Source organism: Mastacembelus armatus, chromosome 11 (genome assembly GCF_900324485.2).
Source record: "Mastacembelus armatus chromosome 11, fMasArm1.2, whole genome shotgun sequence".
NCBI classification, from domain to species: Eukaryota; Metazoa; Chordata; class Actinopteri; order Synbranchiformes; family Mastacembelidae; genus Mastacembelus; species Mastacembelus armatus.
In genome coordinates, this window is record NC_046643.1 from 7,958,683 (window position 1) to 7,982,951 (window position 24,269).

At 39.9% G+C, this 24,269-nt stretch overlaps 1 protein-coding gene across 1 annotated transcript in view; it reads left to right on the forward strand.

The window, feature by feature from the left end:
- csmd2 (CUB and Sushi multiple domains 2) overlaps positions 1–24,269 on the forward strand; it is a 198,949-nt gene that overhangs the window by 127,410 nt on the left and 47,270 nt on the right. Inside the window, exons 26-36 of the mRNA XM_026299974.1 lie at positions 190–316; positions 7,152–7,354; positions 7,568–7,759; positions 8,780–8,918; positions 9,070–9,257; positions 12,398–12,592; positions 13,311–13,427; positions 15,842–15,955; positions 20,350–20,445; positions 20,936–21,139; positions 22,068–22,192. Coding sequence (XP_026155759.1) covers positions 190–316; positions 7,152–7,354; positions 7,568–7,759; positions 8,780–8,918; positions 9,070–9,257; positions 12,398–12,592; positions 13,311–13,427; positions 15,842–15,955; positions 20,350–20,445; positions 20,936–21,139; positions 22,068–22,192 — 1,700 coding nt within the window. The remainder of the gene's footprint in view (positions 1–189; positions 317–7,151; positions 7,355–7,567; positions 7,760–8,779; positions 8,919–9,069; positions 9,258–12,397; positions 12,593–13,310; positions 13,428–15,841; positions 15,956–20,349; positions 20,446–20,935; positions 21,140–22,067; positions 22,193–24,269) is intronic.

Sequence of the window (24,269 nt, forward strand, 5' to 3'; positions counted from 1 at the left end):
ATGATGCACTTTACTGGAAATGGCGTTATGGGGAACCTGTCATGTTAAGTGTAACACTGCTGTAGACTTGTATGTATTTGACTTTCACTGCATTGATCAGTTTGCCGTTATTTTTTTGTGTGTTTGTTTTTTACTCCTTGTTCAAATTTTTAAATCTCTCTGTACTTGTGTTTTCCTTCTGCTTTCTAGCGGAATGTGGGGGTACCATCAAGGATGAAACTTCTGGTCGTATCCTGTCTCCAGGCTACCCAGCTCCATATGAGCACAACCTGCACTGTATGTGGACCATTGAGGCCGCCCCTGGAAGCACTATTAGGTCTGAACAGCGCTCTTTATTTCCTTTTTTGTGCTTTCAGCTTTTCTGATTACATTGTTCTTTTCCAGGCTTTCTTTCAATCTACCAACTTTCAATATACTTCCAATTTAGTTCCCCTTTTTGCAGTGGTATTCATCACTTTCACAGGCCGCTGTGTAATCAATCTTCAGTGAGCTGCTGTTGGCCAATAGTTGAGTTAGTACTAGGTGAGAAGAATGCCACCTCAGAGCCTCCAGGTTTCAGACTCCACCAAAGTCAAATGTTTTAAGGAAATTTTCACTTATACTAAAAATATATAAATTACATTCTGTATTTTCATGAATTTGGTAAAATATACAGTCAGCAAGCTGAATCCTGCACTGAAAAGCAGTGTCATATCACCATGCTTATAATATCTTGACAGCTTTTGAAATAGATGACTGTTGCTAACATCATAGAGCAGCAATGTAAATTAATGTAACAGTGTAACAATGCTTTCGTTCTGTTTAATCCACAAATAGGTGTGTATGAAGGACAGAGGCAGATAGGGCTATTAACTCATTTCATAAATTGGTTTAACTTTTCACAGTGGTGTCATAGTATCATCGACATATTTGCAAATTTATGGTATATACTGTATTTTACTTTGCAGTGTTGCTCTGCACTGCCATGCATTGGATTACAGGTGAAAGGACTGTCAAATCAAGATAATGAGACGTATCTTTAATTCAGGATGTTCGCACACAGAAATCTTTGTGTTATTAATATATATATATTCTGGTAGTATAGTTACCGAATTTTAGGTGAAAGAAAGTACCATTGCAATGCAATAAAACCTGAATAAAAGTCATTGTATTTAATATTTGGTTGCTGTCAGGAGTCATCAGCAGTATCTACCCTGATAATGTGCTGTGAAGATTTTAATGAAGCCATCGTAAGTACTTTCTATTCCCGGCGCCTTTTAGCTTTTGTTTGGTTACAGCTTCATTTGAAATCCTGTTTCATAGAGTACAGCCCCAAACAATAAAAAACAGGTCCTACTTTTATACTGTACTGTATATACTTTTTTTTTTCTCTGTGTAGGTTTATTAGAGCCTTTAATACCTCCGGGTCATTGGCACTCCTCTGCAAGGTACGCTCCATATCCATGCCTTTGATCCTACCCACGCAATTCATTATTGAGACAAATTTGAAATGCATTATCCCAGGGATTCCTTGTATATCAGATGTTGTAGCTTAAGGTTGCACACTAATCAAACAGTACCGACTCTGTGACAGACCAGGAGTGGCGAGTGACAGCAGGCATCTAAAATGCCTATGGACTGGTTTGTCATGAGTTATTGATGGAAAGATAATATCGGTGGGAGGCAGAGAGTAGAATACAGACACGAAGAGATGATAACAAGATAAAAGGAATAGCGATAATAAGGGAGGTAATGAGCCATTTCACTGATGGGACATTCAGTGGTTACTGCTACAGAGATCAAATGAGGGATCTTGGCCACATGGTACATTGAACAATGAAACCATAAGTATTCATCTGAAAATTGGTATTTAGCAAAAAGCATGTCCGCTAATTTGTTGTAAAACATACAGAAAGGTTCTGCTTTGACTGTTGTTCACAAGGCATCAATACGCCCGACATAATATGTGAATAGCAGTGAGGCCATAGTAATGGCGTCTTGTAGTCGAAGTGACTTAGCAGTTTTTTTCTGTTATTCGCCGTCTGTGGAACCGAACTAGGATTCGTCTCCCGATATGATCGTTCTCTGAGCTTAAAGAGAACATGACAAAGTGTCATCTCTAAGTGTTATTTTTTTTAAACAACACATTCTGTTTACCTTTTTTACAATGGAGTTTGACCTCAGGGAGGCACCTATACCACTTGTCCAATACAATGTGTCCCCAATTTGTCGTGCTCTGTTGTAGGAATAGTGTTCTCAAACTCAAATGAATATGCTCATACATTTCAACGGGTTTGCTTTGAAATATATGTGCAAAACATACTTTCATATATTATGTATGTCCAGGTATGTGTGTGTGTGTGTGTGTGTGTGTGTGTGTGTGTGTGTGTGTGTGTGTGTGTGTGTGTGTGTGTGTGTGTGTGTGTGTGTATACATCTCTATCTTTGTAAGAACCAATTGGATTTTGGTAGCTGTAAATAAGAACTGCGGTCTTGTTGGAAAAATATTTGGCATTTATGATGGTTAAGGTTAGGGATGAGGGATAAGGAGTGAATGTGATAAATGGATGGTGCTCATGAGACGAAAGGATGTGTGAGTGTGTGTGTTCTTTAACCTCTACTTTTATCTCTGATGGATTTCCCAAGTTCACACCGTTTCCTGCCTGGAAATAATTGTGAGCTTTCTTTTATCTGTCTGATAACACCACTTACATACTATTACATCATGTGCCTCATAGTACATGGACAGGACTAAGATAGCTGTGACCAAAACTTAGTTCCGGTGTCAAAACCATTTGCCGGTCCTACTACCTGGTATGTTTGGTGTCTTATAAAGCCCATGGCATGGATGTGTCTGAACGCTGATGATGATCCCACAGAGTCCACATCTACACATACTGATAAAGTTAGCTCTTAGTGTAATATCACCTTTAAACATACAGTCCAACTGAGTTGCAAGAAATCAGGCAGTGGCAAGCATGTTTGCTCTATGTATCACTTCCTCATTCCTTCATACCACACACATACACACCCCCTTATACTTACTTATTTATCATCTTCATGCACACATACACCGACACTGAAGACGCCCCACAGGACCTGTGATTGCAGCTCGACTGTTTTGTATTCAGATGAGAGAGAGTCTCAGCCCCTCCCTATTTCTCTCTCTATTTCCCTCATATGAATACAAAATAGTTAAGGCAGAATCAAAAGAGACCTGAGAAATCTCTTCCATCCCTGTCTTCGCCATCTCAACTCCTCGCAGCGATTCCTCTGACACCTCATTGAATCATTTTATCTCGTTAAGAGTGGGACAAGTGTAAAGGAGAGCCCTCAGCCATAAACTTCAAAACATGGTTTCCTATAATTCCACAAGATATTAACTCCACACTGATGCCCACGTTTCCTTTTCCTTAGTGACACATACAGTAATTTTATTTAATTTCTCTCAACCTGTTGTTGCATTCATCCCTCATGTACCCCTAACCACTCCACCTCACCCACCTTAAGTATTTTTGTTAAATGGAAAAAGTGTCTCTTAATGGATTTTCCCAACTGGAAACACCTCTCACCTAATTCTGCTGAATTGAACAAATTTGTATGACAAGCTGTGAAGCAGTTTGTTCAGATTTAACATGATATAAAGGCCGCAGTGTCTGCTTAACAGAACATACTTACAAAGCAAGAATAATATTGAACATGAACCATGAAAAAAGTTTTTTTTTGATGACATCCAAGAACATTGTCAAAGAAAATTGCAGCTTGTATTTAAATCTCTCAGCAAAAGAAATAACGAAGATTTTTACATGCCAGTATCAACAACATTCCTCTCACTATCATCTCTTTTTCCCTTTTTTCTCATCTTGCCCCCTAAGTCTTAATGCTCAGAAAGTGACAAGGAGAGATCACCTATTTAGATCTTGTATAAGCGGAACCAATTATCCTAACATGCAGCCCATGTCCATCCTATCCATCTGGCTGCTCAGCATAAATCCCTCCATCCTTCAGAGCTTCCTCTACTCTCCATCAACCTCTTGTCCTCCTGCCATCACCCTCTTCTGTCAGCAACCATGGAAGATTTAGCATCGGACTGTTGCTCTACCTTTTCCACCTACCTGTTCTTTCTTCTTTTAACGGATAAACCTGGAATTAAAACAGAACAGAACATCACGGGATGTGTGATGGCCCTGAATGTTGCACTAGAGCGTCAGAACATGAGCAAGGATGAAAAGCATGAAAATCCTCCTTTTTACACTCACTCACAACATCAACACCATCTCAATACACATGTAGTCTTAATGAATGAGACTGTTTTAGTTTTATTCAAGCTGGAAACAGTGTTTCCTGACAAGTGTATGGGGAGGTGGAGCATAGGTAAAAGTATTGTTGTACCCAAGGGTTTCATAACAGCATTTGCATAACAAAACATCCAGCTGCAGGAGGCAATTGCATAACAGGGAAGGAGGCCTTTGGATATAACCTTTGGTCACTGAAAACTGAGGCAATGGCAAGTATGTTAGTGGGAAATTAGTAGGTTACCCCTGTAACTAACACCAGGATGTAATTATGTTTCTAACAAAGTGCTGTAGCACCTGTATGTAGGAAGTGGTATTAAAGTTATGAAAAATCTTATACATATTAACTGAGAAGCATGTGAACTACACTGAAGAATATCAAACACTTCTTATTAATTAATTTTTAATGTTATTTCAAACTGGTGACCTGTCCAGGATGTACCCCTGCCTTTCACCCAAAGAGAACTGGGATAGGCTCTAGTAGATCCCTGTGACCCTGGTTAGGAATAAGTCGGTATAGATGATGGATGGATGGATGGATGTATTTCAAATAAGGCTAAAATTAAGGAAGAATGAATATTGTTGTTTTGTTTATTTCCAGTTCTGTTTTCACTGAAGTTTGAATAATTTCTGTACATCACAAGGTATTATCAATGCTTCAGTGAATATTATTAAGAGAAGTGACAGTATGAGTACGATGAATGGAATTAGTGTTTGGTAGATGATGAAAGTTTGTAATGCGTATTGTGTTGATTTGCATAAACATGGATAGATAGATAGATGGATAGAGAGATAGATAGATAGATGGATAGAGAGATAGATAGATGGATAGAGAGAGAGAGAGATAGATAGATAGATAGATAGATAGATAGTGTGGACTGTATGCATGCATGTACTTTAATGCAGTGTTTCCTTTAAATATACCAGTGTACATTTGCGTGAATATGTCTCCATCTGTCTGTTTTATGTGCACTTCTTTAACAAGTATTGCGGCAGGACTTGTCAAGTAGGTTATGTACAGTATCCACACACACACACCACATTGTTGAGTAGCCTCTGGCTGCTGCTCACACATCAGACAGTATGGGAATCGGAGTCTGACACCAATTATGCAGAAACGGTGGGAACTTGTTGCTAAACCCGACATATCAGTGGGTTGCTGTTTCTCCTCTACATCATCTGTAGCTCAAGGCTCTGAGGGTGGGTATGTGTGTAAAGGGATGAGGATACTAAAAGCATATAAAGTACTATGATTTCCCCCCCGATGACTGGGACAGAGATTACCATTCAACTCGTTGAATGTAAAATGGTATTTTGAGAAAATGACTACTGGACAAATAGGCTAAGCTTTTTAAGCTTCTAGACAAAATAATAGAATAAACAGACATTTCTAGACTGCTCGCCCTTAAAATATGAACTTAAGTGCTATGCAAGTATTTTTATTATAATACCTATGAGTTCAAAACAGAGGAAATGGCTTTGGGGCCAAGTAGTTGTCATTAAATTTCTCTCCATCCATTATCTACTCCACTTATCTTGTAGAGTTATAGGAGTATGGAGCTGACACCAGCTGACATTAGGTGAGAGGCAAGGTGGACCCTGAACAGGTCACCAGTCGATTACAGAAGTGACACATAAGGACTTGTCAGTAAATTTTCAGAATGAATTCACTTCCATAACAGATTTTCATATTAACTCGCTGAAACATGTAAGTCATATCATGGAACAACGGTATCCCAGATTTTCCATATGAACTGGAAACACGTGCAAAGTTGCAGTTCCTTTATTTTGAGTAAATCACCATTTCAGTGCCTTTAACTATATTCTCTTATTTTGAAGGCATTGTGTTTGGGGGAAAAAAACTCAAAGACTCAAATTCAGTGAGCTAACATAAACAGTCTCTCTTTTGAAGTATGTGAGACTTTTCCACAGGATTAAGTTCCAGAGAAAACTGTTTGTCTTTAAGTAAGTCCTCTATGTTGAGTAGTCCACGTCAACATGATCACCAATCTCTCATTTGTTCTAAAATACCACTTTCTATCCCTTTAGTCCCGCTGAAGCTGTCAAAAACACATACTTACACATGCCCAACCACAAGACTCCAAGCAGTATATTATTATGAATCCACCGCATTGAGGCTGTGGCACTTACAAACACATACACAACTATAGTGCATTTCACAACCAGTGGACCACCAGCTGGCTGACAGCTGTCTAAGCCAAAATGAAGGGTAGGTATTTTGACAGCATCATCTTTCTGATGTCTAGACTAAAACTATTAAATCCTCTGGCAGATGTATCTGCTTGACTGGCATTGTGGAACATCGACTGAATGCTCTGGATCAGGCGCCAGTCTATGATTCACTTTAAAATGTTATTTATTTCCCCCCTATTATACTCAGCATTAACTCTGTTCTTTTCTCTGTTCTTATCTCTTGTAATCACATTATTATCTTCTATGAATTGATTCTTTTAAATAGTTTTAATCCATTTATTTTTCTAGTCTGTGTATAAAGCAAACAAAATACATATTTTGTAAACATGGAAACATTTTATGTACTACCATCTCCATGCGACAGAAAAATTCCAGCTTAGTTTTTTTTTTTTTTTTTTTGACTAAGCTGTTAATAGAAATGTAGCAAGATATGGAAATCTGCTACAGTTCCTCCCTTTAAAAGAAATACTGGTTTGAACAACAAAATGAATGGCAAGTAGGAGGTGGAAATATTTAAAACCAGCTGATAATTTTTAAAATACACAGGCTTTTATCTGCCTGCAGTTGTTTTCTGTAAGGCCGAGTTGTGAGGGGCAGAGTCATAGGGATTAAAGCCCACATGGCTGTCATGGTTTCTAAGGTATCATGTCTTTGTCCTTAACAGTCTGCATTTCCTGGTTTTCCACACTGAGGAAGTCCACGACGTACTTCGGATCTGGGATGGGGCCCAGGATGGAGGTGTCCTGCTGAGGGAGCTGAGTGGTTCAGTGCTGCCCCCGGATACTCACAGCACCTTTAACACTATCAGCCTCCAGTTCACCACTGACTTCTTCACCAGCAAGCAGGGCTTTGCTCTGGAGTTCTCTGGTGAGGAGGAAGGCTGATGATGGTGGAGAGAGGGAGGGAAGGGAAGGATATGTTAGGGGGAGTTGTCTGGTAACTGGATGTAGAATAAGGCAAACTTCACTACCCAGTAGCAGCTTTAAATGTGAAGTATGACACTAAAATCGCTTTTCCATCTTGTAACCGAGAAGCATTCTCATGTTATTTCCTTGACTGAACCTCCTCTTATTCTCTCAGTCTCTACCGCAACCTCTTGCAATGACCCGGGTATGCCTACTAATGGGACCCGCAGCGGTGACAGCAGGGAACCTGGGGATCATGTGGTTTTCCAATGCGACCCTGGCTACATCCTGCAAGGGGCCAACAGGATCACCTGCACTGAGATAAATGGTCGTTTCTTCTGGCAGCCAGACCCACCTACCTGCACAGGTACATGCAGTCATGACTTATGATCGATGATGCCACACGGACCACAAACATAACTAATCTAAATTGTTTGGTTTTGCTTCTTCTGAATCATAAAAACATGCATTACCTGCAGTCTCCTACTCCTTCCTATTTGCCACAGACTGTTTTGCTCTTATAATGTTAAGGTACAAAGTAAATAAATGTACTGTTACATTGTTACATTGTGTGTTCAACACTTATTTCTCAAGCTATTAAGAATGCTGTTGCTTAATTGGTTCACTGTTAAAGTTTTATATGAAAACTGGAAATGAGATTGCAAATTATATAAACAATAAAGAAGAGGACAGTATAAAAACACAAATATCTTATGGCTGACAACATGCCTAATGCAGCCTACTGTATATCTTCTCTTGCCGGACTTTTGTGAAACTGGTAGACAGCACTTGATTTCTTAACACACTCCTTTAAGTGAATCTTAAATGGCAAACCCGATTGCCGGCCTAGACGCTTCCTGAAGTAAGTCGACAAAGAAATGTGATTAACGTCCTCTTAAACAACACATAACCATCAGCCAGACCTCTACTCTCTCACCCTTTTTTATACTGTACGTTTATATATATATATATATATATATATATATATGTATATATGTAGAGAGAGAGAGAGAGAGAGAGAATAACATTTCACATTTCTTTGTCGACGGATATATAGTGTCATATATATATATATATGGAGCAATTTAACAATGGCAATTCTGACACTTACAGGTTAAAAAGGTGTGATAAGCAGGTGTCAGTGGGCATTAGCTGTGTCTGTTATGCATCTGTCACTACAGTGTAATGTGTGGAAGCCAGAAATTATACATAACCATAGAAACTATAAATTAACTGCTTCAAACCTGTAGGAACTTTAAGAATCTTAGCAATCTATTATTTTGTACACTGTTAACACATTTATTTTTACTTCATTCAGTTCATTTTAAATGCTTTTCAAATAAAGATTGTTTAAATTGAGTTTTAATAAAATTATCCTTTTTCATAGCTCCATGTGGCGGCAACCTTACAGGTCCTAGTGGTCTGATTCTGTCTCCGGACTATCCTGAACCTTACCCCCATGGGAGGGAGTGTGACTGGACAGTAATTGTCACACAGGACTATGTCATAGCTCTTAGCTTCAACCAGTAAGATTCAAAATTAAAATTACTGCTGTATACTTATTTTTTATCAATTCCTACATTTCAATTATCAACAAAACACAAGCGCTCAGTTGTTATATTACTGAGCTATGGTACAAAAATTCTGATATTATTGTACGTAAACTTCTGTGACCAGGTTCAGCTTGGAGCCCAGTTATGACTTCTTACATATCTACGATGGGCCGGACTCCCTCAGCCCCTTGCTGGGCAGTTTCTATGGCACAGACGTTCCAGATCGCATTGAGAGCAGTTCCAACACGCTCTTTCTGGCTTTCCGCAGTGACGCTTCCCTCAGCAGCAATGGGTTTGTGCTGCAGTACACAGGTGGGCACCTTTTTGGTTATAGAAGTGACTTGAAAAACGACATTTGGTTCATTGATTTTGGTTAATCAAATTAGTGGAAACTTGTTGTTTGATTTGTGTGTGTGTGTGTGTGTGTGTTACCATTTGCATGTGTAAGTGTTTCATCTTCAATGTCTTAGGATTCTGAAGGAAACAGTGAATTTTAAATAGTATGTGAAGCTTTATCCTCTAAACAATTCATGTTTTAAAATTCTTCCTCTGGCAGAGTGAGAATGGATTTACCCTCTACTGCTTATCGACCTTGCTGATTGTTTCTTTTTAACTTTCTCTTGAGTCGAGTCCAAAGCATGTGAGATTAGTGAAGTGAAAATTGCTTCAGAGAAACAATGGGCCGCAGTGTCCTGATCACCACACCCTCCCCTCCTGTTTGTGCCGTGGTCTGCTTGGGTGTCATTATTGATCTGTGCCTCCTCTAGTAACTGACTAATAGGAAGAATTATGAAAATGAAAAGCGGACAGCATGTGTGCTTAAGCTCTTTTTGATCAGCGCTTTGCAGCTGCACAAAAGGCTTCTGATAAATTAGGGCAAGCAGTGTTTTGTTGTCTCGTGTCTAAACTTAGCTGACTACAGCATGTTGTCTGGGGGACCCAAATTTATTTGCTCACACGAGGTACTCTGTACTGCACACATGGTGCAGAATATTCACGGACATCCTTGAAAGTGGGCCAGTTGGTTTAAGGATAGCATAACACATCTGTGATTTCTGCATTTGTGTTTCAGACTTGAAGGTGAATGCCTAAGTGCAAGTATCTTAAGGCCTCTTCCTAGCAAATATACAGATGGTGAACAAGCTCTAAATTAGACAGGGCATCTTCGTTAAGGGCTTTGCTTGAGAGAACAGTGTTAAATCATCCTAAATCTCCCAGTCTCAATTAGAGCTGTTTAAAGTATCAGACGTTTAACCAATTCCAGATCGACCCTGAGCTCCATGGCTCTTGGCTGGTATTCAGATAGGATGTGATCTATGTAAACAATTCAACTTTTAGAACGCTTCCCATTATGTGATAAAGCTCCTGATTCATTTGCAAACTGTACATAAATGGGGTGAAACCGTCTTTCACAAAGCTTACTCCTTAACTCACTGCCAGCAATATCTACTGCAGTGTGGGGAACACTGTGTGATATTGTATGGCCAATCTGGTAGAGCAGATGGACCCAGTGTGTGGCTCAGAAGAACTCTCTCTCCCCACTTGCAATTCTCCACGCTAATGAACCATAACCAAATAATACATAAATTACGTCCTCAGTTTCAGACAAACAACATGGCACAAAAGCATGTTTGGCTGTAGGTTTGGGTCTGTTTGGTGAAAAACCATCAAGTTGACAAGTTGGTCCAGCTCATATTTGGTCAGCCTGCCTCTGAAAATTGCATTACACAATCTGCCTGAGGTGTCGTCAGCCTCTTTACCAAGCAATTGTTATGTTTTTCTGTTTCCGTGTCTCTGGCCATGTCTGGTCGGGCCCTCTGGGGAAATATGCGTGCAGAAACTTTGCATGCCTGAGCCACATTTGAATAATGCACATAGACACGGACGTGGACAGTTATACAGAGAAAACCTACATACATACGCCCTCATATACACACATGTCAAATCCAACTCCTAGGCTAATTTTCACTTCACATCACATCATCGAAACTCCTGAGAGTATATTTCAAAACAGATGATGCCTCCTGCATCCTGCACCATGTTCTCTCACACCTACAAATGTCCCGTGGCAAGGCTTGTTAAATCAACCATCTTCATTGAGGCGACCGACCTTCTCGCCCCCAGCTTGTGTCAAGGGCCAGTCCACATCTAATGTCTGCTACCTCTATCATGCCAGGTGTGCCAGTTTAGTAGAAGAGGTGGGAATGGCTCAAAAGTGTCTGGAACAGGTGCTCTGGGTGACAGACAAACCAAATGCTTGGCTGTAGCACTTTACTCAGCCATGAAGGGCAGCATCCTATCTGGTCAGCAGACACCTAATTTTTAGCTTGTAAACTAGGCGTTGTATTGCTAAAACTTCAATTAGGCACCGATTTTGTTACACTTACTGCACATATGAAGATTTTGCTTGAAATATATTCTAGTTTGTGCAAAGACAGTTTGCTTGATAGTGCACAACTGTTTGTTCAGGAAAGTTGACAGGCAACAGTATGGATTTTGTAAACACCACTGACATCTCAAAGATTGACATCCCAGATGACCCCTGCAAATGGAGGATTTTCACATCTAGAGGTTGTAAACATGCTACCTATTTAAAGTTTTCTTTCATCTAGCTGATGGTGAGATACTGTAGTTCAGGCTCTAGCACATATTTTTGTCAGGCAGGTAATTGCATATAGAAGTTTTACTGAAGAAGAAAACAATCGGCTTCCCATTTGTCCATGTGTGTGTTAGGTCATCAAACACTGAAGTTTGCTGTGAGACAAGCATAGACTGTGTTGAAGATTGAACTTTATAGCTTAGAGCACTTTGTGTATGTTTATTTTAGCTGCAATGATGTGAAGTGTGCTAAATTGACAGGCATCCTCTCACATGCACCTTTTCTACCTAAGAACAATCTGATGGTAGATTGAGTGAGACATCTTTCTTACGACCTCAAGAGTGGTGATTGATATGTGGTTAGATTGTGTGTGGGTGTGTTTGTGTGAGTGTGTTTGTGTTTGTGAGTGTGTGTGTGAGTGTGTATGTGCGTGAGAAAGAAAGCTTGCGTATGTGTATTGTCTTCTCTAGTTGACTGCACCGTAAAACGTTGTGTGCAGTCAGCAGACCTTGGGCCAGAGCAATGCCACTCTCAATCAGCTGCTTGTCTGTCTCCACAGCCATACATATCTCCAGCAGCCACAGATGAGAGGGCACTGTCAAGGGCTAGAGAGAAAAGTGTCAGCGAGATATATTTACTGAAAGAGGAAAGCACAGAGTAACAGAAGACTGGAAATAGCAAAGGAAGCAGCAAAGAAGAAGCTAAGAAATCTGAGAATTATCAGGCACCTAAGGCAGAAAAACAGTTTCTAGTTTAGTATAACTGCTGCAAGCTGATGCAAAATCCATTTACTGAATACCAGCACACGTTCCCTTGCGTCACTGATTTTCCACTGTGTTACCTCTCTCCACAGAGAACCCCAGGGAGTCTTGTTTCGAGCCAGGCCTGGTGCGCAATGGAACACGGGTGGGCGCCGACCTCAAGCTGGGCTCCACTGTCACCTACCACTGCGACAGTGGCTACACACTAGAGGGAGACCCAACCCTCACTTGCATCATGGGGGGAGACGGCAAGCCGAGCTGGAACAGGCCCAAACCCATTTGCATTGGTAAACACTGACATCTGGAGACGGTTGTTAGGAACACAAACCACATCAGTGCTTATAGATTTATCACAAGTAAACATGCATGTATGATTATGCGATTTTTGCAGGAGCCATGTCCTACAAGTATGTGGCATGGAGTTTTGGTAATGTTAATTAATCTGAGGGTGTAGTTGTAACTGAATGTGCAGTTGAAGAGAGCTACTTATTTTGCATATCTGCTTCTTACACACTCACATTCTGGCTGTTCTCTGATGTTCCCACAACACAAGTGACACTGTGCACGTTCCCCTGGAAAGCTAGTCCCACATCACCAAATCTGGTTCTCACAGCATGAAGCTTTGCTTATATGTCAGGTAGAATACATTCTCACACCATGCGCATTTTCACACAAGCAAAAAATACATTCACTTCAATGTGTTCAGCACTTGCACAAAAATGCCAGCATGTGCAAAGCATTTTTAGGGACTTGAAAACTATTCAGGCCTCATCTCACCCAGGCTAACCCTGAGGGACACTTGGAAAACATTGCAATTTCACTGTGGCAAACACTAGGGACATCTTCCACCCAAAGCCCAATCAGACAAGAAAAGTAATTTAGGAGTGATGGAATTGAGGGGATGGAGAAGCAGGAGGTGGGGTGAAATGGAATCTTACACTATTGGATTTAGACTTTCCTTCTGTGTCTGCTCTGTCTTTTCATGTCTCATCTCTGTTTCTCCAGCTCCATGTGGTGGACAGTACTCAGGCTTGGAGGGAGTAGTGTTGTCTCCCGGTTACCCTGGCAACTACAGCACTGCACGAACCTGTCTGTACTCTGTAGTCGTGCCCAAAGATTACGGTAAGCCATGGAAGTCCACTGCATTACTATATGTGGCCTTTTATTTAATTTTTTTTTTTTTGGCAGTTTTTTAAATTTATGTTTGTGTGTTTGTATATAAACATAAGTAATATGTTAATATGTTAACATGCAATTATTCAATAGAGCACAAAAGACCCTTATTAGGGTCCAGCTATGATCATGTTCTCTTCTCCATGCAAAAGAATGAAAGTAAGAAGAAGAATAATTGAGTTTTTTTCACTACACATGAATATTCCTAGTGACAGGTGCGTAGGAGAACCCAAGTTTGCAGAAAACGTGTAAAAGCTCCCACACAGTCCATCTTTTTAATTTGCAATTAAAGTGCTTTAGTCAGAGGTTTACTGAATATTTTCTGCACGGTGTAAAATCACACAGTGACTGACAGTTTCCTCATTGCCATACTCATATTTTCATATTCTTATGGTAGATCAGTTTACTCACTATCTCACACACTAGGCCAACAGTATCTCTCTCTGAGCCGCGCACAACAAAAATAATTGGTGTCTGGATTTCCTGGAGTTTCTCTCCTTCTTGGCATTTCTATTTTAAAGGTCATAGTTTGCTTCCAATATGTGATCTGGTACTGTGGGAGCAGCATTTTATTGAAAATGCAAAACAATACAAAGGTATGACAGAGCTCCACCATGCAAATACAGAAGCAAACATGTTTCACTTACTTGCACAAGATGTCTGCGCTTTACTTTCTGTCTTCTCCACTTTTTATCTGCTGTGTCCTTTTGTCCTCTTGGCTCTTTGAGTCATCAACAACAAGCCCCTCTAGGGCAAAGCTCAAGTCCTGTCATTGTTAAATTACACCGAACTGCAGCAGGCTATGAAACCATTTTGGCCTCTTTATTCAATTTGCAATTCATTGAGCAATTGGCAATTCAGTGTGCAATTTGAAAATGCATTCTGCAATTGACAATTCATTAAGTGAAAATTCAATACTCTGAATAATTTGACTTACAATTTTAAATGGAAGCTAAATCAATCACATTCCATACTGCCGTGTTTTTGGGCTTTTTATTCAAACGTGCCAATGAAACAGCGCCCCCAGTCGATTGCATTTTTATTCAGTTGCCACTACGCTCTCTTGGTGCCGAAATTCAAATGGAAATTCCTCTGTGTGGCTGGTGCCTGTGGCTGGTGCCTGCCCTTAGGCAGACTAAGGGCAGGTCTTACCAGATGTAGGTGGAGACCCGCTTTGATGAGAGGACTGACAGTTTGCATTTTCCATTTGAAATGAGTACTGAATTGCCACTTTGCATATTGAAATGTAAAATAGAATAGAAGAATGCATTTGCATGACCAAATTACACATTGAATTGCCATTTGTAAATTGAATAAAGAAGCCAAAAAACTTCCATAACAGCCGGCATGTGTAATTCACCCCAGTCTGTTGAATGTCGGGGTCGTGACTCCCATTTGGGGGTCCGGCACCAGTCCAAAATGACTGGGCACCCATCCGTCTTGGACCCTGTTGGCAATATATTTCACTCAGTGAAGTCAAAATGAGAGAGGTTATTGAAATAATTAAAATCCACATTTGCATTTTCTTGGAAAATGACAGCAAGGCCCAAGGCAACACGCTTTGTCGTGCAGAGCCACAAATGTTCTCGCCTCCATTCTTGCTGCTTCTCATTAGGCTGATGCACCAGCCCTAATGATAGGCTATTTTCCTCAGTGCTGAAGACAGGGTGAAAGTGATTGCAGCCACTGGCTTCTCTTATCATAGATACCAATGAAAAAGATGTACAAACAAAGGAAACTCCTGAGACGTCAGAGTGGGGGGATGAAATGCTGAGTCATGTTGAACAAGTGAACCTCAGAAGATAAAATCCTGCCATTACATCTGAGGGAGGGCAATATTCCTCCGTCCCCTTTGCTCTCCTCATTTCTCCGTCATCCTCTTCATCCTTATCTTTAACCTGCTACATTCACCACAAGTAAACTAGACATATATTGGATGTGAAAGGACTGAATATGTTCCAGCAATAGCAGTAGAAAAGGTGGGTTGAAAGGATGAAAGCACCACAGTCAAGCTTTAGCTCCACATTGTACAACAGATTGGCTGTCTCTGCCAAACCCTTTCATCTACTGTCAAACCATCAAGTCCAGACAGGACTGCTGATCTTTCCATGTAATATCAGTTTTTGGTTTTGTTGCCCTAACTGCTGGCTTTATCCACATTGCTTTAAAGAAGACATTTTTCATTGAAATTGATGATGATAATGTTCTTGGGAACGTGGATGCAAGAGAGTACTTGAATGAATTTTCTTTCTCATTTAAGCTGAATTTGAGAGGTTTCATTGTGATTGATGCATTCACTAATTTAACTCATTTTCTCTTTAATCTGATCTTTTTTTTTTTTTGTCCATATCTGCCTTTTCTAGTGGTCTTCAGTCAATTCGCCTTTTTCCAGACAGCTCTGAATGACATCGTGGAGGTTTATGATGGGGCGACGCAGCACTCTCGTGTTCTTAGCTCACTATCTGGAGCACATACAGGTACCTAAAGACACAAATTCACATGCCTGCGTGCACATTTTTGTGTAGCGACAACAGGGGATGTTACAGCAGGGTTTAAACTCTAAAAATTCATTAATTCAGGTCAATGTGCATGCAATTTCTAATAAGGAACCGCAGGTAGGCCTGGTAGGACTCATACGCTCTTGTACATGTTTTGTTTCACATTCAATACCAGCTTGTATCAAATCAACAAATATTATTTCTATCTCATCTCCCAGGTATTATTTTTTCATCGTGACAGTAAAATGTTGTAACAGGCCTATCCTTTTTTACAATCATCCAGAACTCTGAGACACAAGCAGAGCTGCTGTGGCTGCAGGTGGGCTCCAGCGGGCTGTAAAACAATTCAACAGTGAGAAATTAGAATCATACAGATAACCAGCTGACAAGCTCAAGAAGAATCACATGCACATATACCTGAATTTGTTTTACAAACATTTTAGCCCACCCAATAGATGTGCCTGCACTTTTTTATGCAAATCTCTGCACACAAAAACATTTGTTTGCAGGGTTCAAGTCAGGGAAAGAAGATGTTAATATTTATTTGCAAGCATTTTTAGTATGAGTACCTGAGACAGACATCTACTGAAATTCTCTGACCAAAATTCTCAATGAAACTAACAAAGAGCAAAGCTATGGTTATTTTAAATGGCATATTATGACCCTAAAGCAAGGGAGCTATGTTAATGTTTTGTCAAGTTTTGAGCTACCAGTGGTTTATTCACAACTGACACAGTTAAACCCTCCACAAAACCGCTGCGGCGATCCTCTTCCCATGCCATTGTATTTAGAAATTACCTCAAATAATCATAAAAAAGATGGCCACATGCCATGACAAATCAATTCAATACCTTTAATTATTATTTTAACATTACTGAAGACAACAAAAATGACATTTCATGGCATTTTCTTGATCACAGTCCCTAAATCAATGAGGATATAATTCGTTCATTTCTGAATAAATGTCAGAGAAAATTACAACATGCATACAGCAATAGTAGAAAACCTGAACACAGCAGTTATGTAAGCAAATAAAGATAACATTTGTATAAGTGGGAGAATGAATGATGAATGAATGTTCCTTTTGCAGCAGTTTTGTAAAAGTGCAGATGCGTGGTTGTGATAAATGCCACAATGTTGTTGATGGGCTACAAAAGAAATAGCTTGAATGGGGTGAAGTTCAACCTTTGAAGAGGGGGCAAGTGAAACGATATGTGAGTTTAAGGCAGTTCTTCATCTCTTCCCACCCAAGCCCTGTGGCTTGACAAAAGCAAAATGATTACTTTGGTTTGTGTCCAGAGCAGCCTCAGAAAATTCAGTTTAAAGCTCAATAAACAGGACGCTGTATTAACTGCGGACTCCTGGCGGCAGGTTCACAGAGCTCTCTAACCAGGCATGGCAAAGCAAAGCTGACGCACTTTGGCAAAGGAAAAGAGACTTTTAACCCACACAGGCAGCGCTACTGAAGAACTACTGTAGTGCGTGCAGGCATAACTAGCATGAAATGGGCACAAATCACAAATCAAGCATGTACCTGAATATGCCATACAGGTACGCTGAAGCTTACAAATTAACATACGCATAAACAAGCTTTTAAAGCAAGGAATTTATCCATACTGTCTTAAAATACAAGCTGTCATTATATGCAGCAAAATAAAACCAATAATGTGCATTTTAGTAGTTGGCAGTTTATTATTTGTCGAGCATGATGAATCACACTAGTCAAAACACAGCACAGTTTGCTGTGATTATGATGACCCCGAAAATCATATTACATTGTGTCAGTGTAGCATTCGACAGTATGTGTTTATTACTGTCATGTCTGGAGAGGCAAATCAGTCTTTTGGAAATAAAAAGGCAATGACTGTGAATTATCACAGGCAGTGGTGACAAACAGAATAAAATGAGAGAGTTGAAGAATAAATGCATGATAAAAGGTGGGAATTAGGAAAGAAAAGGAGACAGCATGTGGGCAGTAAGTATAAAAGGACTGAATCAAGAAATCAAAGGGGCTTATCTAAATGCAAATTTTTGAATTGATTTCAAAAAAGGCAATTGTCATTGGCCATTATTTAAAATGGATTGAGGGAATCCATTTTTACTCAGCTGTATTTAAGTTTGACCTCTTTCATTAATGTACATGGCTTTTATTTCAGTGCAAGCTTGTTGCTGGAAAAACACATTTTAAAAATATGTTGAGAAAATGGGAAATTCACTTGCTGTAATCCCCTGAGTTAACTCTGTTTTTAATTCTAAACCTGTTTAAGTGTTAATCTCTGACTTTGTTCCACATGATTTCTGTATCTGAATCAGTGCACACCAACAGCTGCCTCTGAATTCTGACTATTGACTTCCAAACTCATAGCAGCCCTTGTAAGTCCGTTCATATGACAGTGCAAGATTCATTTTTATTATAAAGAGCTGGAGAGTGGCCAGTGGTTGGATATGTTACATGCTTGACACATGACACATGTTTGACCTGTGTGGATAAATACCTGCCATGCAGAGCAAATTATGAGAGACTGTCATCATGACAGCACACAGCAAGGGCTTCCTGTAATAAACTACCCAGCATGCCTAGGGAATCCTACAGCGGAACTTGAACATGACACATTAAGAAACTGTGCCATCAGAGCTATCTCTGGACACTGAACATAAAGACAAATAAAAATTCACATATAAAAATGTGAAAACATACATGCATAGGATAAACTCAGACACGCAGATGTTGCCTCAGGGGTTAAGCACGTCTGCCTCGCGCTGCAGCGTGACAGCAAGCAGGCACAGAGTAATGAGATCCACTGCAGAGAGCCAGTCAGCAGCACACTGAGAGAAAGACAGAGGCCGAGACAGAGATGCTTACACTTTATATCATGTCCCACTTCAACCAACAATTAGTTTTCCACCACAGTAGATACATAATAGGAGGTGTTCTTTGTGTTTAATTACAGTATGAGATGAAGATATCAGGACATCATATTAATTGTCTTTCTCTGATGGATTTCCTTTATAGTGAGAGATTATTTTTTCTTTAAAAAAAATGATGCTCTAGTAAACATTTAGCAGCACCCAGAGCTGCTGAACCTTTTTAGTTCATGCCAAATTGTTCATAATTTAATTTATGATTCATGTATGTGGCACCTCAGAGCAAAAACTTCACAAAATGTTTTACATTTCAGTAAAAAAAAAAGAAAAGAAATTTCACCCTCAAGAACTTAAAAGATTCACAAAAGACCTGTTTGCATTTATAGGTTTTTAAAACATTTAACATTTAAAACAGCACTGCCAGTCCGCCCAAATATCCAGTGTCTCCAAGACCTAGCAGCTACAGCAACAAAAGCTCATTCACCCTTGGTCTCAAATTTTGACAGATGGACAGCCACTAAGCTGTGATCAGGTGACCTTAGAGTCCTGCCTGTACAATATGCTGTCAAGACTTCAGGAATATAAGCAGGAGTTTGATTGTGGAGAGCCTTACACAGTAGGGTGATAAACCCAGCCTTGACTCTGATTCTGTATTTCACCCACAGCCAGTGAAGGAAAGTCAGGGGAGGTGTGATCTACAGCTGGTTCTACAGCACTTCAGAGTCTTCTGCACCGTTTTAAAGCAGCTGCAGATTCTCCAGTAATGATTCGCTAATTGGAGATGTGAACTACAGTTGTGAATCATAGTTACAATAGCCCAGCTGGGAAAAGACAAAAGCATTAACTTTAAATTAGAAATATTTCTGAGCAGTGAAAAACAAGACCAAGACCACAAGGCAAACATTGCTGATCAAAAGATACTTCTGAACACCTAAAACATGGCTCAGGGTACAGTTGGCAGATTGCAGTCAAATGCTCGGCTGTAGGGCATGATGCTGTTAGTGCCAATAGTCAGGAAGCCCATTTAGTCAAAATGTAGCTGAGAGAACTTTTCAACAAATATAGCAGATAAGCGTAGACCTGTGTGAAACGTTAGGCTAATGTTAATAATCATCATGCATTTGCATATTGTGATATGCTAACCACCATGTTATATTTCCATCACCTAATATCACCTGGTACACTAAATCGCAGATCTATTCACAGTATCATTTCACACTCTCCATATTTGAAGACCTGCAGTATGTTTCCCAGAATCATTAGACAAATCTCTTCTATTTCCAGATTTTCATGCTGCACATAAATTGAATACCTGACATTCACACTAACAGGCGCATACTCTGCTACCATTGATTGGACTGAGTGCTGTAGATGATGGTGGGATAGTGAGGAAAATTTTCCTTAGTCATTCAGCCTAGATAGAAACTGTTGCATGTGCCCACACAAATATAAACTGAAGGCAGCACTTTGCTTAAAACATTACAAACTCTGCCTCCTCTTCACCTCAGGTGAGTCTTTGCCGTTAGCAACCTCCAACCAAATCCTGATCCGCTTCACCTCCAAAGGCCAATCCAGCTCTCGAGGATTCCACCTGGTCTACCAGGGTAAGTGTGTAACACACTGGCATACACACAAACAAATCCTGTTGGCTTGTCTCTTGCTGAGTGATCTCACAAGGATTTGCCTTCAGCCACTGTTTTCAGTCAGTGCGACGTGCTTGTGTGTGTCAGTGGAATGTTAGAGCATTGGCAATGTAGAAATATAAAAATCTGTTAAAAAGGTTGTGTTTTAATTCACCTGTGCTTCTGTTTCACACTGTACTACAAATGGCATTTTCTTCAGATATGTAAAGATAATGTCATATTTTAAGTATGTTATCATACTTTGTCTTATCTAATTTGTTATCGTTCTGACAGTTGTGATATTTTTAGGTCACTTCATTAAACGTGGTGAGATTTATAGAAAAACCTACACAAATGAAAGTGTGTAAAACATTTTCAGCAGCCTCATGGGTTCTTCAATGTCACAGATAATAACTCAAAATCAAAGCGCAATCACCAGAAGCGACCCTGACTTTCTGTCTGTTCCTTAAAGCTGTGCCACGGACCAGTGCCACCCAGTGCAGCTCAGTCCCCGAGCCCCGAAATGGCCGCCGTATGGGTAACAACTTTGCTGTTGGTGCAGTGATCCGCTTTGAGTGCAGCCCAGGTTATGTGCTGGAGGGATCAAGTGCCATTGAATGTTTGACAGTTCCCAATGCCCTGGCACAATGGAACAGCTCCATACCCAGCTGTATAGGTAGGACATAAATACTCACACATAGAAAACAAAAAAGACACACATTCACAAGTCATCCTGGATGTGTTTGGTTATTTGGTGGTGTGTTTCTCTTCTTATTTTCTTTCCTTTCCTTTTTACTCTATTTTTCTGAAACCTTCAGTGTCAAACTCTCGTTACCCTGACACAGATGTGGGCTGTCAGCCTTTGCCTGTAGCAAAACACCAAGATTCAGACATGCAGCACACAGGTGGCATGCACTGCTGAGGGTCACAAATACACACACACACACACACACACACACACACAAACACACGCACACACACACAACTGTAACAGATGTTCCTATGCTGTCGTCAGATGTGTAAATGTGCAGAACAAGCTGGTGAGAAAATGTTTGAAAACCGGAGAGGAGTGTTACATATGAATTGTCTAGTATGTGGTTTTGTGTTTATGTGGGAATGCGTGCATGGTCAGGTGGATCAGACTCAGTGTGTAGTCATGGAGTACATTTCCCCTCCAGTTGTGCTTTAATGATTTAAGATTTTTTTCAAACAAGCTGAAAATGTACCAAGTAATCTAACTTCTTGTTTTAAATAAACTATTGTTTTGTTTATTGTTTATTTTATCTTAATTTTGTGGTTACTTTATGGTGTAATCTTCATCTTGTTTACAATATTATTTGTTTGAAAAAAGATCCATTAATTAATCCATTAATCTCTAATTCAAAAACACATCTGTGTTTGACAAAAAAAAAGCCTAAGAAGAATAAGCAATGGTAACAAATACTGTATGTTAATAGTCATTGCAGTAAATTTGATTATGCTTGTACTGCATGCATATACTTCTCTATGACTCGCTGTGTCTTTTTAAATCCAGTTGGAAGCGATCATGCATTGGGTACAGCACTAGCATTACTTAAAATATTTTCATCCCTCTCATTTTCAAGTTCCATGTGGAGGTAATTTGACCCACCGAACAGGCACCATCTTATCTCCTGGCTTTCCTGAGCCTTACCTCAACAGCCTCAACTGTGTGTGGAAGATCACTGTTCCTCAAGGATCTGGAATCCAGGTTTGTCTACTCTGAGGGGGTCAGCACTGTAATATTCAGATCACCTAAAATATCTTAAGTGTCAGTCAGAGAAAGATTCAATTACACACCCACTAACCCAATCCCAGATCCAATGCCACATTTCCAATCCACATGCAGCGTCAAAGAGCTTGGATGTTACAAAGTCAAAATGAGTGTTTTGGGAAGTGGAAGAGAAATCTCAGTTTGCCATGAATAAAAACAGTTTAGATATTGATTTTGGTATTTCAAGTAGCAAAAAACACATTCCTAAAATATGATGTCTGCAATTTTCAGCAATAGTAAACAATGGGCCCTCATGAACAGTAAATATTTGTAGTGTGTCCACCTGCTGCACAGGGAAGCATCTTCTACTGAAATGCTGCAGACTTGTTATTATAAACCTTTGCTCCAGATTTAGAATCATTTGTCTATCCATCATTTTCAGCAACACTGTAGGGGTGCATGTTCTTGAACATGAAGATGGTGTGTAACACATACACACACTAGAGGCTGGTTTGCCAAGAGGAATAACAAGAAACTTTCCAAAGATTGGTTATGGATACCTAAATTGATTGAAGGTTTCTTTTGAATTTGTGGTTATGAACTGAAGACATCTTTTATTTTTTATTTACCAACTGCCAGACTGTTAGTTATTAATATTTTTCAATGATTCTGTCTCCATTAATGAAAATTTTGAAGCTGAGCTCTAGTGACCTTTTTGCTTACTTTCAAAATCTGAAGTAATCAATTTTTAAACTGTCTCTAGTTGGACTCTTAAAAGAATTAAACTGATTTTATTTACCTTTAGTCTTTAAAGCCCTGGATGGCCTTGATGATAGGCTCCTGTGTGGTGATATCTTTTCAGCATACAAAGGTCTAATTAAGAGAGCTACCCACAGTATAGCAAAGTATAGAATTTATAGTTCCCTGGGTACAGGTGAGCTGCTAAATGATAGTCTATAGACTCCACTGAGGCTCAGAATTTAATTTGGCAGATCACTATACCAGAAACTTCAGATTGCACAACCTGAAATAAGTTTGTATATAATTGCCTCTTCAATTACTTTATTTTTCTTTCTTGGGGATAATCCAATTTGCATATTCTTATTCTTTGATGCATGTATGATTGAACTACATCAGAAACCTTGGCAAAGTCCCTGTGGATCTACCTGATGGAAAGTTTTTAGGTTTGTGCTTCAACCTCTGTGGCTAATGACCTCAGTGCCGTCCCTCAGCTATTAGCTCTCCACCTCTGCTGAATGTCCTTGCAGGTCAAAAAACACAAGATCACCCACAGGTGCACTTAGCATGCTGCACTACACAGCAACATTAACAAAAGAGAGCTGACTGTACACACACACCATGTGGAAGGCAAATGGCATGACACTGAAACATATGCATACTGTACCTGACAGACAATGCTATAGTTCGATAATGATATGTTCTTAGGACTACTGCTACACAAGGCATACACAGTTCCTCATTGTAAAAGGGTCACTGTCCGTGATACCAAAATATGATGTCCTAATGGTAGAGAGTTTGCTGCTCCGTGTTTATGTTCTTCGTCTGAATTGGCCTCATCTCTTCCACAGCATTGTCCTCAGTCTTTCTCACTGTTGTTCCCTTTCTGCCACCTAGCAGAGACACATTAGATTGGAGTGTCACGATCCAGAAAAGAACTTAAAGAAGCAGGGTGCCTTGCCGGCACATTTGCCATGGCCCCCTAATGAAAGATCAATCTGTGATCTGCCTCATCTCCCCGGGATGCGCCACAGCCCCTACCGCCCCTTTAATTGGCTTATATCCGATCTATAACCATCAGAGGCAAGGGAAGGTGCCAAGACCGAGATGTGAAACAAAAAGGGAGGATTGGAGAAAGTAAATGAATGAGGGATAAGGATAGAATGCTGAAGAAATGGATGGATCTTGGCTAAAGATGGAGAACAAATTTAAAATAAATAGCACACATTTATTTTAACATGTAAGTGCTCTGGCAGTTTTACATACGAGGGATAAGAGTAACTATTTTTTCCCCTTGTTTTGGTCAGAAATCAACAGGCTTTTAGAATGCCAGAAT